Source organism: Uranotaenia lowii, chromosome 2 (genome assembly GCF_029784155.1).
Source record: "Uranotaenia lowii strain MFRU-FL chromosome 2, ASM2978415v1, whole genome shotgun sequence".
Classification (NCBI taxonomy): domain Eukaryota; kingdom Metazoa; phylum Arthropoda; class Insecta; order Diptera; family Culicidae; genus Uranotaenia; species Uranotaenia lowii.
This window is the reverse complement of record NC_073692.1, coordinates 97,269,154-97,284,870: the sequence shown is the minus strand read 5'-3', so window position 1 is coordinate 97,284,870 and position 15,717 is coordinate 97,269,154. Positions and strand designations below refer to the sequence as shown.

The 15,717-nt window shown below is 37.0% G+C and overlaps 1 protein-coding gene across 1 annotated transcript in view; it reads right to left on the bottom strand.

Moving 5' to 3' along the window:
• LOC129741703 (probable G-protein coupled receptor 158) overlaps positions 1-15,717 on the bottom strand; it is a 351,812-nt gene that overhangs the window by 67,740 nt on the left and 268,355 nt on the right. The window contains exons 7-8 of the mRNA XM_055733449.1: positions 4,001-4,417; positions 3,662-3,856 (exon numbers count right to left, since the gene is read on the bottom strand). Of these exons, the coding sequence (XP_055589424.1) occupies positions 3,662-3,856; positions 4,001-4,417 (612 nt within the window). The remainder of the gene's footprint in view (positions 1-3,661; positions 3,857-4,000; positions 4,418-15,717) is intronic.

Sequence of the window (15,717 nt, the reverse complement as noted above, 5' to 3'; positions counted from 1 at the left end):
ATTCGTGAAAAAAGTTTCCAATCCGTTGTTATTGGTGTGCAGTTGGTATCTTTTCTTGTTGGTTATCGCTGAAATTCGAGTTGAAGTAAGTTAAATCTTTGAAGTGGTATAAATTTTAGTCTTGAAAATGTGCATGTTGTGGGGGTAAAACTGTAACTCTTTGAGAGGAGTAAGCCCGGCATAGTATGTGGATAGTTAAGTGTTACTAAAATATATTTTCTCCTATTTCTAATGCCTGGCGAATACCAAATGAAAACGACCCATGGTAGTTGGAACCAACCCTTGGGAAAGAGGCTATCACTTGTGGGGCTTCTGTCAAAAATGCCTCCAAGACTTTTGGAATCCCCAGGACTACATTACAAGATCATACATCGAGGAAGGTGGCAAGCTCGAAACTAGTAAGTAGAGGTGTCGTATGAATTAAGAATACAAGTCAGAAACCAAGCCATTCCATGTTTTTTTTGTATTAAGACAATAGAAATTCCATGTATTCAAGATATATTTTCCTGTTCGATGGGATGAATAAACCCAAGAGGCTTAAAATCTCAAATAAAACAACAAAACAAACAAAAATAACTAACTTTCCTGTTCAATGGACAAGCATCGAAAAAAAAAATCTTAAAAAAATTTTGGACTTGTAACACCACTCCCCTTCTACCTGAAACAACTCCCTCCAACTTAACTGTACACGAGGAATGGGGACGGTCTCCTAGAACATTTAATTTCACTTGAGCTAAATAGTGTGTCACATCAAATAGCATCACGAAAAAAAACGCTGTAGAAGTTTAAATTTTAGGAATTATATCTTCAGCTTTCGCTTATAATCAGGTAAGAGTTTTTAGATCACGTTTGCCGTGCTACACTGTCAATTTTTCGAAAATTTGGAAAAATGTTGTGGAACGAAAAAGAGCGTCGTGAATTAATCCTGCACACTCATCTCCATTTCGAAAATCTGGAGTTGTCACATTGGGACATCGGTAAGATGCTGGGAATCGTCCATTCCACGGTCAGCAGAGTACTAAAACGATACTTCGAGAACCTCACCAAAAAGCTGAATTTGTCAAGTTCATTCGTCCAGCGGACCGCAGCGGGAGGGCCTGCGTACATACATGGTTCAGGAGGCTCCTAACCGCGACGAAAGGCAAAACATGGTGGGGGAGACGCGAGCCCGGAAGCTGTACACCGAAATGCTGACGAAGCCGCATTGCCTGGTAATGGACGACGAAACCTACGTCAAAGCAGACTTTTTTCAGTTGCCGGGCCTGTTGTTCTTTACCGCAGAGGACAAATTCAGCGTTCCGGAGGAGATTCGCAAGCAGAAACTGTCCAAGTTTGCCAAAAAGTACATGGTGTGGCAAGCGATCTGCTCTTGTGGAAAGCGGAGCGCCCCCTTCGTGACGACCGGCACAGTAAACGGGCAGGTTTACCTTAAGGAGTGCCTACAGAAGCGCTTACTACCACTATTGAAGCAGCACGAGGGCTCGACCATCTGCTGGCCGGATCTCGCTTCGTGCCACTATTCAAAGGATGTGTTGGAGTGGTACGAAGCCAACAGGGTCACCTGGTACGAAGCCAAAGGAAATGAACCTGCCCAACGCGCCGGAGCTTCGCCCAATAGGGAAATATTGGGCGATTATGAAGCAGGCCCTCCGGAAAAACCCAAAAGTTGTCAAATCGGAGGCGGACTTCAAAAGAAAATGGATTTCTGTTTAAAAAAAACTAAAACCTTACGTTGTACAGAACCTTATGGACGAGGTAAAAAGGAAGGTGCGAGCATACGGGTTTGGGCTCGAAGTATGAATAAAAAGAAAATGCGAAAAGTTGTTAATAGTTTTTATTTTACTGTCTAAAATATTCATAAGGATTGGTCTACTGTGCAAATTTCTACAGCGTTTTTTCCTTGATGCAATTTGATGTGACACACCCTTTAATCTTTCTAATTGAAGACAATCTAAGCAACGATTTTGTGAAGGAAACAGAACAAACTTTGCTTTCAGTTCTTGCAAAATGATCATTTTCCTTAGGGGGCTTGGCTTACCCCTAGAGGAACCTATATACATAATGTATATGGTATTTTTACATGTTGTTATTTTTACATGTTGTTATTTTTACATGTTGTGTAATTTATTTTTAAACCAATCGAACCACCAAAACTAGTATTTTGTTTTCGTTTTTTTTGCATTAACTGATTTAAGGAAAAAAGATATTTCCACTGACAACCGAATTTTAACTTCTTCAATAACTCATGCTGTAATCGATTAAAACTAATACAATAATAGTTTTCTACAAGCTTTTTATTCGATAAAAAGGCAGTAAGTTAACCAGTGTATATACTTAAAAAAAGGATTAAAAAAACAAAGTTTACTTATTAGGAAATTAACCGACAAAATTGGCCGCTTCTTGATGCAAAAAATTGAATAAATAGCAGTTGATTTGCTAGACCTCAGGTTATTTATCAAATCTCTTTAAATCTTAGATGACTTTCGCCAGTTTGTTTCAAAAGTTAATTTTTTTCGCCGATTGATTTCATTGGATTTATTTTGTTTTACAGTATCCTTTTTTAATTTTAATAGGTTTTCTGGCACGCATAACCATTCAATGATTCGTAAAAAAATGCAAATTTTTGGAAAGGAGACTGGATAAATATGTATGAAACTGGGTTTTCTGGTGTACACAAGTGGTTGATCTACGGCTCAAAAGGTCGAAGATAAGAAAAAGTTAGTTCAAGAAGCTGATTTACAGTATATGTGACTATTTAGCTACTTTGTCAGCAGCAGCTTTAAATTTTGTTTTTTTTTCCTGGGGATTCCGGAATTTTTCCCGGGATTTGGGAATTTTCGAAATTTTCTGGTTCTCGGAAATTCTCGGAAATGGACACTCTAACCGAAATTTACACTGAACCTTCAGCCTATGTAGGAAATAGTTTTAGTCAAATTTAAAGGAGCTTGAAGAATGTTAAGTGTTATTCAATATGTTGGTTCCTTGATAGCTAGAATGTCCAATAAAAAAGTACTATAGCTTAAAAATCATAATATTTGCATTATAAATTTCAAATCTGAAGTCTGCTTAAGGAATTTTGAGTCTCCATTTATGAATTCAAATGGTTCAGTTGTTCATGGACCAGCCCCGGAATTGTTTTGTTTTTGTTTTTTTTTTTCGAATGGTTCTCGGCAAGTTGTTGTTGGGCTGACATCCAATGGTGCCGAAGGAATTCGCAAAGGTTCCATACGTTCGAGTGATGAAGATGATGATGTTGATGACGGCAACTAAGTACAACAACAGTAGGAACTGCAAAAAATGCTAAGCAGCATGCAGGCGCAATGGCAGGTTTTCTCGGTTTGTTCCCTTGGCTTTGATTGAGATTATTCTATCACTTTATTTATGCGTTTGGTGTAAAGATGCGTGTATGTTTCTCGGATTATGGGATGTTTGTGTATGTGTGTTTAGGACCGGTATGTGTGATTTTGGAGAAAGCACCAGAATGTTTACCGAAAGCTGGCAGCAGCTTTAGTAGTTTGATGCATATTGATTGTAGGATTATCGGACTGGGCATTGGATTTGTGGATCTGACACAGGACCATGGGGTGTCTGGGAATTCCGGGAATGGGAAATTGGATAGGAACTGGCATCATGTGGATTTCGGTTACGCTTTCCAATTTACCTGCTTATGCTGGTACCATAGTTTTGGCAGAAATATGAGTCCTAACGTGATGGTATTGGTCAACTGCGAGCGGATGAAGAGAGCCAAGAAGAGCGTCGAAGGACTGAACTCCTCCAGATACCAAAACCGCAGAATGTAGAAGGTGGCCGAAACGAGAAATTCAATCATAATTGAGGCGACAAGGAATTGCCGTTCCTGTGGTGAAGAAAAGAAATCGCCATATCGATGACGGATATCGATTACATGTTTCAATCATTTTTGGGTTTTTTTTTCGATTTAGATGGTGAGTAACTTTATGCATAACTTTTGTGATGAAAGAAAAGATGATGCGGGTCTTACTCTGAATTGAGTGTTTGCGTTCCGACTGGCGATGGCTAGCTGCAGGCCGAAGCCAAGGATCAGCAGTTCCCCGGCCTCGGTCACGTAGTCCCACTTGAGCGGCCGGCACATGTTCGACGTGACCTGGTCGTCGGTGTTTTCCACCTTCCAGACCAGCTCGCTGTACCGCAGGAAGTCCATACTGGTCGCGGTAAATGCAGCCAGATAGCACAGAACCGCAACCGTCATCGCGCACAGATAACGCAGCAAATCTAGATCTCTCACAACCCATCGATGAGCTTTCCTGGTGCGAAATTCCACCAGGTGTCGGTAAAGTTTGAGCACGATTGCACCGTAGCAGATGATGAAGCCCAGCTCCCGGCACCAGGGCTCCAGCAGGCAGCGCAGAGTTGACGCTTGCAGGAAGTGAAGGGCAACCTGGAAGAGAAGGGAGAACGTGTTCCGGTATAGTAAATGGAAGGACTAATTCGTGATTCAATTTTAGTTCAATCGATTCTATGATTTGAATTTTCAATCCCTCATTTGTGATAGATAGTGGTTTGACAGGAATTAGTGCTAAGTTTATACATTGAATGAGGCTGCACTTTTTTGTTTAAATTAAAGAGCACAATATCGTCAGAATGGAAGTAAAATGATTTTTTTTTGTAATAACAAGCATTTATTTTTTTTAATTCACCCCTATGTCTTCAACTTATTAAATTTTTCAACATTTGTAATTTTTGAAAATTGATTGTCATATATATATATATATATATATATATATATATATATATATATATATATATATATATATATATATATATATATATATATATATATATATATATATATATATATATATATATATATATATATATATATATATATATATATATATATATATATATATATATATATATATATATATAGATATAGATATATATATATATATATATATATATATATATATATATATATATATATATATATATATATATATATATATATATATATATATATATCTGTATATATAAAAATGAATTTCTGTCTGTCTGTCTGTCTGTCTGTCTGTCTTTCTGTCTGTTCCCTATAGACTCAGAAACTACTGAACCGATTTACGTGAAACTTGGCAGGTGGGGGTATTGGAGGCCGGGGAAGGTTCCTATTATAGTTTGGGACCTCTCTCCCTAACATGAAGGGGGGGAGGGGCCTCCCAAACGAAAGACAATTTTTTGCATAACTCGAGAACCAATCAAGCAAATGGTATCAAATTTGGCATGGGGTGGTATTTGGGAATGAAGAATACTTCAATGAATGTAAGGTACCCCTCCCTCCTCTCAGTGGGGTGATAGAAAGTGGGGAGGGGGGCTACCTTACAATTTTTCATGTAACTCGAAAACTTTTCAAGATATTAGATCCAAATTTGGCATGGGAAGGTATTTTGATACGAAAAATATTTCAATGATTAATTGAGACCCCTCCCTTTTTGCAGTTGAAAGGGGGAGAGGCCTCTTCAATATTTTTTTACATAACTCAAAAACTTATAAAGCAAATGGAACCAAATTTGTCATGGGAAGGTATTTGGATACGAAAAATATTTCTATGATTATTTGAAACACCTACCTCTTTTCAGTAGAGAGATAAAAAGGAGGGGCCCTTCTTTTTAATTTTTAAATAACTCAAATACTAATCAAGCAAATGGAATCAAATTGGGCATGGGCGGATATTTGGGAACGTGACATGTTCTAATAAAGGCTACTGCGGGATCCTCGGTTCGAGACTCAGAATAATTCATTAAGCAGACATAATCCTCCTTCATTCAGCAGGTTGATTGATGTTGCAGATATAATTTATTTATTTAATGTGTTACTTTGATTTATCGGCCTAGCGGTGAAAAGTGATGTCCTTTTTAGTAGGGACATCTAAAGATTATGAAATTTTTATACAGATGGATAGAAGGTTAGAAGAAATGAAAGATGGTGAAAATGAGCGGGTAGAATTTGTCTAGAAGCATTACCATCACATACCAAATTTTTGTTCCTCACGAGCCTACTACCATGAAGTGGTAGATACAGATAGAGTTGCATCTACCACCACACATTAGTAGGCTTAGCGTGGTCCGCCCCACAAGCGAGAACTTGTAGTGCGGACGAACAAAAAGATGGTATGTGATCGCTCAGATAAGCTCCCTTTAACTCAGAAACGCATCTATCGATGTTTAAGTCTTCTCAGTTTGTTATCTTCGCATTCGTTACATGCGGGGTTTGCATGCGAAACGGTACGGTCGATAGTCTGATAGTGACCAACCACCGATGCTATGATGTCGTGTTTTTATTTCTTTTTGGCCAAAGTTATTTAATTATTTTCACCATCTTTCATTTCTTCTAACCTTCTATCCATCTGTATAAAAATTTCATAATCTTTAGATGTCCCTACTAAAAAGGACATCACTTTTCACCGCTAGGCCGATAAATCAAAGTAACAAACAAAAATTACGGTGGTTAATCTCTTCATAATATTTATTTAATTTTTGTTCATTTTAATTATTCAAAAAATAATAATTAAATAAACAAAAGGTGTTCTAAGTATGCATCGTTAATGCTTTTATACGGCTTGCGAAAAATGACGTTTTGATGGTGCTCTAATTCAGCATTTGTAATGCTTATTAAAGGCTATATTGTGATAGCATTTAATCAGCCCGCCATTTCGCCTTTTTAGCATTAAATCTGCATTATATACGCATATAGTACAAAACAAATGTGGGAATATAGTGTTGATTAAGGGCTATGTTTTAGTGCTTATGGTTACTTGGGTAGGTCAAATATCAAATATTACAACAAATTCGTCATCTGAAGCAATAGCGTAAAAATTGGGCAGAAAACCCTCTTTTTAATTTTTAAATAACTCAAATACTAATCAAGCAAATGGAACCAAATTGGGCATGGGCGGATATTTGGGAACGTGACATGTTCTAATGATTGTTTGAGACCCCTTCCTTCTTCCAGCGGGGAGAAAGGAAAGAGGGAGGGAACTTCCATACAATTTTTATTGCATAACTCAAGAACTACAACAGCAAATGGAACCAAATTTGGCATGGAACGATATTTGGGTACGAGAAATGCTCCTTTGAATATTTGGTATCCCTTAATCCTTCAAAAAGGTGGATGAAAAGGGGGAGGAGAGGTCTCCCTTACAATTTACAGTATAACTGGAGATCTGATCGAGTAAATTTGAACCATGTTTGGCATGTGAGGGTATTTGGATACGAGAAATGTTTAAATGGGAAACTTTAAATGGGAAAGCCGTACAATTTAGATTTTCAAAAAATTCGATTCGCGAGCACGATGCAGTTAAGGACTTGTGGATGAAACAAAACATTTATTACGATTAATTAATTTAAAGGTAAAACGAAGTTTACCGGGTCAGCTAGTATATATATATATATATATATATATATATATATATATATATATATATATATATATATATATATATATATATATATATATATATATATATATATATATATATATATATATATATATATATATATATATATATATATATATATATATATATATATATATATATATATATATATATATATATATATATATATATATATATATATATATATATATATATATATATATATATATATATATATATATATATATATATATATATATATATATATATATATATATATATATATATATATATATATATATATATATATATATATATATATATATATATATATATATATATATATATATATCAATATTTTAAAATTAAAAAGGCGCATATATGAAGTTAATCATGTGAAGAACATTGGTTCAAAGATTCAATCAGTTAATTTTCGGTAAAAAGAAATCATTTAGGTCAATGTTGAAATAAAATAATTGAAAATAGTGGGTTTGAACCCTCATCTTGAACCTCTTTGGAGCCCACACCGATATATTTAAAGCCCTTAGAGAAGATGGGGTATAAGAGTTGGGTTGGATAATAATTGCAGAGAGTTTGTTGTTTTTGTAGTGTTCACATCGAATGGTTAACTTTTTGGCAAAGCGATTCGACTTTCGTTCGATAGATCGGCATTGGAATCGAACCCATGCCATTAGTGAACTAGCTATTCCCTTTTTACCACGCTAACCACCATCGACTTTTTGGCCTGGCAACTGGATCTTAAACGTTGAACTTCATCGCCGGTGTCATCAAAAGGCGCTAGAAATCGAGATTCGGGAACGTAAGTGGAGATGGATTGGGCACACGCTGCGAAGAGATGAAAACGAGATTTGCAGAGAGGCGCTTGACTGGAATCCAGATGGGCATCGAAGAAGAGGCAGGCGCAGAAGCTCGTGGCGGCGAAGTCTAGCCGCTGAAATCCGCACAGTTGACGAGAACCTCGGCTGGCAGCAAGTGAAGACGCTGGCTCCGGATCGCCAGCAGTGGAGATCTTTTATCTCAGCCCTATGCGCCGGTCAATCGGCGCTGGACCCTTAGGTAGGTAGGTAACCACCCGAGACGTACAAATCTGCTCTTTAAAACTGCTTATTGGATTTTTAATGGCAACTCCACAGAATTTTTCGACTGGCAAACTTTGCCTTTGCTAAAACGAAGTAATAAACTAGCGCATTTTAACTGAACTAAAGTTTCCAACTGGCAACTTTGCCATTGATGTTTCTCGACTGGCAGTTATGCCTTGACTGGCAACTTTGACTTAACTGCACCGCAGTCCTCCACTGGCAACTTTGACTTGACTGGATCGAAGCCCTCGACTTGCGATTTCGCCTTCATTGAACTGAAGTCCTCAGCTGGCTACTTTTCCTTGACTTGACCGAAGTCTTCGATTGAAGATTTTGCCTTAACTGCACCGAAGTCCTCGACTGGCAACTTTACCTTGATTGGACCGAAATGATTGACTGGCCACTTTTCCTAGACTGGAGCGAAGCCCTCCGTTGGAAAAATTTCCTTGACTGGACCAAAGCCCTCGACTTGCGACTTTGCCTTGACCGTACCGAAGTCCATAACTGATAACTTTGCTTGACTGGATCAAAGTTCTGAACTAGACTGAAGTCCTCGATTGGCAACTTTGCTTTGATTGGACCGAAGTCCTAACTGGAGTGATGTCCTTACTGGACTGAAGTCACAAGGGATTGCAGAGGAGAGAAAATTCTTTGCATTTTGAATGGTAATGATCAACATTCCACAACAGCTTAACAAATTACAATAATTTGCAACAATTAGCACATTTTCACTCTCTCTGAGCACTGGTTTCTCTCTTTTTAACTTAAACCTTCTAATTCTCTCTAACAAACTGCCACAAGTTACCACAAATTCAATCATTGGCAGCAAAATTTGTTTGATCTTTGACAATGATTCTCCGTTTATCTCAATCCCCTGGTTCTGCACATATGGCGACCGTGACCGGCAATGTCTTGTTAACGTTATAAAAAAGTCGAACCGAAAAAGGTAAACAAACGCGATTAACGATTCACGTTTAATTAATTTTCATCGAACTAGATTAAAATTCAAACAGTTCATTAACGACCCGTCTGAGAAAAAAAAACTGATAAATGAGTGAATGATCTGAAATGTATATTGTGACAAGTTGAAATGAAGGAAAAAGGAAAATATAGTGCCGTATATGATAAATTACTATTAGTGAAAATAAACGGGTAATGAAATAACACCGAAACAAAAATCTATAAGAAAAATTAACTGAGCTGAAATAAGAATGAAAATGACAGATTAAGCGAGTCGAGAGGAAAGCTTGATCATGTTCACAATTTCAAGCGAGTTGAGAGGAGAGCTTGAAACTGAAAGGCGAGTTGAGAAGACAGCCTGAACGTATCGATAGAAGTTCCAAGCGATTTGAGAGGACAGATTGAAATCGAAAGGCGAGTTAAGAGGACAGCCTGAAAGAATCGTTAGAAATTCCAAGCGAGTTGAGAGGACAGATTGAAATCAACAGGCGAGTTAAGAGGACAGCCTAAAAGAATCGATAGAAATTCCAAGCGAGTTGAGAGGACAGCTTGAAATCGAAAGGCGAGTTAAGAGGACAGCCTGAAAGAATCGATAGAAATTCCCAGCGAGTTGAGAGGACAGATTGAAATCGAAAGGCGAGTTAAGAGGACAGTCTGAAATAAACGATAGAGATTCCAAGCGAGTTGGAGGACAGATTGAAATCGAAAGGCGAGTTGAGAGGACAGCCTGAAAGAATCGATAGAAATTTCAGCGAGTTGAAAGGACAGCTTGAAATCGAAAGGCGAGTTGAGAGGACAGTCTGAAAGAATCGATAGAATTTTCAAGCGAGTTGAGAGGACAGCCTGAAAGTATCGATAGAAATTTCAAGCGAGTTGAGAGGACAGATTGAAATCGAAAGGCGAGTTGAGAGGACAGCCTGATAGTATCGATAGATATTCCAAGCGAGTTGAGAGGACAGCTTTAAATTGAAAGGCGAGTTGAGAGGACAGCCTGAAAGTATAAATAGAATTTTCAAGCGAGTTGAGAGGACAATTTGAAATCGAAAGGCGAGTTGAGAAGACAGCCTGAACGTATCGATAGAAACTTCATGCAAATTAAGAGGACAGCTTGCAATTGAAATGCAAGTTGAGAGAACAGCCTGAAAGTATCGATGATTTCAAACGGGTTGAGAAGGCGAGAGAATCAGAAATCTACAGCGAGTCGAGAAGACAGCTTGAAATTTGTAAAAAAAAAAGTTGGCCGAGCTGGAATATCTTATAAATTTGAAAATCAAGCGAATTAAGAAAACAGCTTAATAAAAGATTCAACTATGATACAAGTGGAGAAGAAAGTTTGAAATTAGGAAAAGGCGTGTCGACAGGAAGGCTTCAAGAAAGCTTGAACTAAACAAAATCAAATTTACACAGATTTAGTTATAGTTTTTTTGCAGGATTTTTAATTAAGAAATGAATTGTAAGTGATGATTTTTTATGATAAATGATACTTATTTAACATTATTTATATTGTAAATAGTTCTAAAACAATTTTAGTCTTTGTCAAATTTTAATCGAGTACACTATTAAAACTGATTTGAACCTTACTTAATCTCCTAACTTTATTTACAAATATTTTACAGATTTTCACTGATGTTTTTTTTTCAAATGAAATTTTCAAGACCCCTCATTTAAATCTAAAAGATTTATAAAAAAATGGAAGCTTTCAGGATTTATTTTAGAAAGTTATGATATTAAATGGAAAACTTATAATGTAAAACCACTAAAGGACGAACTCGAGTAGGCGTTGACACGCGCGGATGTCAAAATTTTTCCCTCCGTGAAAAGTTGTTCCAACTTAAGAACTAAAAAGTATAAGATTTGAAGATCTAATATCAAATCAAGTTTAAAATAACTGCTAGCTTAGGTGTGCAAAATTGTGAAGTGTGCTGTAGCAAAAAAAAAAACAACAGGATTTGGGAAGAAACAAATCCATTGCAGAAACTTCGGTTGCAGTAGGTTCCGATTCCGGATTTCGAAGCGACGGTTTCGAATCAGTATACAATACGTCTCGTCGATGATAACCGATTTGAGGAGATCCAACCTCTTCCCCGATTTATGACTATTACATTGGACGATTTTTATTTAAAATAATTGAACATTAAGCACATTATTAATATGCATAAGAAGCGTTTTGTAGGGAGCTCCAAGCTTCCATCCTCTCCTTTTTCCAATATCTTTCGCGATATTTTCCACATGGTTGGCCTGGACGTAGTAATATCTGCAGTTGATTAATGTATCAGATATTATGCTGAAAAGAAAAATGAAGGGCGCAAGTCTTTCATTTTCAAGGATGCTTACATTTTTTCCCAATATTGTTCAGGTATCCATTATTCAAGCAAAAATTTTAGAAAAAAATTTTTGTCACCAAATCACCCCTCCCCCGAGGCAACTACGGCCCTGGCTTCCATTGCTCTTTAAGAAAGTTTTCGCCAAGTTTACTACGCTGCTACTACAGCAGAGCTTTTTTATATTTATATCGACACCAGGCTTCCGAAAAGTACAGCATTGCTATGACAGCCTTTTTCTTGCCTAACAAACTGTCTCGGTTTTCCTTACAACTCGGTTTGCTGCTGTACCGTCGGTAACGAATCGAAACGTTTCGGCTACATCGCACACGTGCGAGAACCCAGGCTGTTTCTGAACAATCGGCTCGAAGCATGCGTTACCGAAAATGTTGTGCTTTAAGCTGTAGCGAACCCAACCGACAGTTCGGTTTTCATCCCTTCATGCCTCCTGTTCTGAAAATAATTTCATCCTAACTGTCGGCTGCAGGGCGTGACAGTTTTGGGCAGGGCTGTCACGGGTGACTGTCGTGCCTATGTATATCGTACCCATGCCCGATCGTATGTGCTGCTGCTCGGTTCGAATAGATCGAACGAGCCATCTATTCGCACCGAGCAGCAGCATACGATCGACGCGTAACGCGATGTGTGGTGCCGGTGCAGGTTAGGCGAAAAGGGAAGGGAAGCGTGATTGGGGTGATCACCACCCGCAGCAGCTTCAAGCAAAAGAAAAATTCATACGTTCGTTCAAAATTAACTCGGCCCGAGCGAATCTCGGCTACAGTCGGACGGAATAAGCAGTACTGTCATGCGAAATTCAACGCATTGAAAACTGTCACGAAGATATTCCCAAAACTGTCACGAAGCTTCAAAAACTTTCATACCCACGAACAAATCTCGCATGAGGTAAAACAAGGCATCGCTGTACATCGCACGACCGCTCCTTTTAAAACTGTCGGGGAAGAAATATTCGGGGAGCTTTCATCGAGGTGCATGTGCGACGTTCTCAAGAATACTGTCGTTCGCCAGTACTTTTCGGAAGCCTGATCGGCACAACGGAGTTTATTTTGTGTAAAAGGACATCAGGCGGAATAATATAGATGTTTAGGCTAGCCAACTACGATTAGTGGTATTCGAAGAAAAGCTTGGAAATGAATAATTTGTCGATGGTTACGTAATTTTATAACTGTCCTTATTTTTTTATTTAGTAAGATGATAAAGATATGAAGTCCTCTCTCACTCCTCCATACACACCGATACTCTTTGATATGTTGTACGTTGTTTAACATAGATAATCCGATTGTTGGTCCAATCAGTACCACATGTTAATGGGTCGACATAGTACCCCTCGTTAATTTTATTAACTCAAATAAATTTAGCAGTTTGAAGAGGCACAGATACTCGAATGGGTAATTGCACTATTTATCGTTTTTCAAGTGGCACAGTTTGGTTGTTACCCTTTTTACCTACATTTTGTGCATCAAACAAAACCAATTGAAGGACCATACTTAAATAGGCTTTGAACAAATTACCACATGGTCTAGTAATAAATCAGATACCCCAATCTAAACTAGGCTGCAGAATATTCCTATTTGGTGCTAAAATGGAACTGCGAATCCATGGTTGAGATTGCGTTCACATGATAGCACCAAACCAACTCCGACCGGAAGCAGACGTCAAGTGGTTTGGTGCTCTTTTTGTCCTGCGCCGCCGTCTCGTCCTTCGTAGGTGCGTCTAGCCCTTAATTGCGCGTTTTGAATAATTAATTACACCAATTACTGTTTTAATTATCCATTTGAAATATTCATCGTGTGCTCAGAAAACTGTGAAGTGCGCCATCGAAAATCACACAATGGGCTGCGCCGATTTGCTGATGGTGTCCTTCTATACGAGTCGTCGTCGTTGTTGGTGGCACTTTGATGGAACATTCCATTTCGGCCAACCATTCAACGGATGAACTCGGAAGCTGTGCCCCAGTCGAGTCGGAACGGAAGCTTAGTTCCGTTCAAGGTAGGCACCAACACACAATTTTGCGCTCGGAAGCAAAGGCTGTCTCCATTAGCCGTCATGAATATTTAACAACTATTGTAGGTCGTATCGTTCTCCCCAAAAGTTTGCCTTCATAAGAATGCACAAGTCAATCATTAGCGGATTTGTGACTCGAACAAAAAACTGAATCTAACTTTGTTGATCCCGAACGATTTAACTGCTCTTGGGATCCGGGGATCAAGATTTTAGTGACTGCTACCCTTTCTGTTGGGGAAATCCTTCTGCTAAAACTACGAGAAAAAAACCATCATCGAAGCTCCGTTGCCATGTTGCTGTCAATATAAACTCTTTTACAGAATTTATCGCGACATATCTGCTCGGAAACCCTCCCATCCCGGATCGAATCGAATCGTTACGCCGGATCTGTCACATTCCCTGCCGTCAACGGGACTTTCATTCAGCACTTCGTAGGCCAGGCACGGGAAAGATTGAACGAACGAAATGTGCAAATGCAAAGAATTTTTATTGCTCCCGTTTTGTGATGTCACCAGGCGGCGCGCGGATTCGAATAAATATAAATTGTCAAAGCAATATGAATCCCAGAGAGATCTCGATACGCCTGTTGGATCCCACGTTATCCTCCACGGTGATTGTTGAGCTGGCATTCTAGAGTTGTATTCCGGTGGTGTTTCTCGGAAACCCATACGCTTTCACAGATTTGTTGGGCAAATTTTTTTTTAACTTATGACTTAAAGCTAAAGTGGTTTAACAGCATAAACACTAATTTCAAGAAACTATGCTTTTAGGTTGTTGTAATTGGCCGATTTTTGTAATTTTTGTCATATTTGTAATTTTTGTCATTTTTGTCATTTTTGTCATTTTTGTCAATTTCGTCATTTCTGTCATTTTTGTCATTTTTGTCATTTTTGTCATTTTTGCCATTTTTGTCATTTTTGTCATTTTTGTCATTTTTGTCATTTTTGTCATTTTTGTCGTTTTTGTCATTTTTGTCATTTTTGTCATTTTTGTCATTTTTGTCATTTTTGTCATTTTTGTCATTTTTGTCATTTTTGTCATTTTTGTCATTTTTGTCATTTTTGTCATTTTTGTCATTTTTGTCATTTTTGTCATTTTTGTCATTTTTGTCATTTTTGTCATTTTTGTCATTTTTGTCATTTTTGTCATTTTTGTCATTTTTGTCATTTTTGTCATTTTTGTCATTTTTGTCATTTTTGTCATTTTTGTCATTTTTGTCATTTTTGTCATTTTTGTCATTTTTGTCATTTTTGTAATTTTTGTAATTTTTGTAATTTTTGTAATTTTTGTAATTTTTGTAATTTTTGTAATTTTTGTAATTTTTGTAATTTTTGTAATTTTTGTAATTTTTGTAATTTTTGTAATTTTTGTAATTTTTGTAATTTTTGTCATTATTGTCATTATTGTCATTTTTGTCATTTTTTTCATTTTTTCATTTTTGTCATTTTTATCATTTTGGGCAGTTTTGTCATTTTTGTCATTTTTGTCATTTTGGTCATTTTTGTCATTTTTGTCATTTTTGTCATTTTTGTCATTTTTGTCATTTTTGTCATTTTTGTCATTTTTGTCATTTTTGTCATTTTTGTCATTTTTGTCATTTTTGTCATTTTTGTCATTTTTGTCATTTTTGTCATTTTTGTCATTTTTGTCATTTTTGTCATTTTTGTCATTTTTGTCATTTTTGTCATTTTTGTCATTTTTGTCATTTTTGTCATTTTTGTCATTTTTGTCATTTTTGTCATTTTTGTCATTTTTGTCATTTTTGTCATTTTTGTCATTTTTGTCATTTTTGTCATTTTTGTCATTTTTGTCATTTTTGTCATTTTTGTCATTTTTGTCATTTTTGTCATTTTTGTCATTTTTGTCATTTTTGTCATTTTTGTCATTTTTGTCATTTTTGTCATTT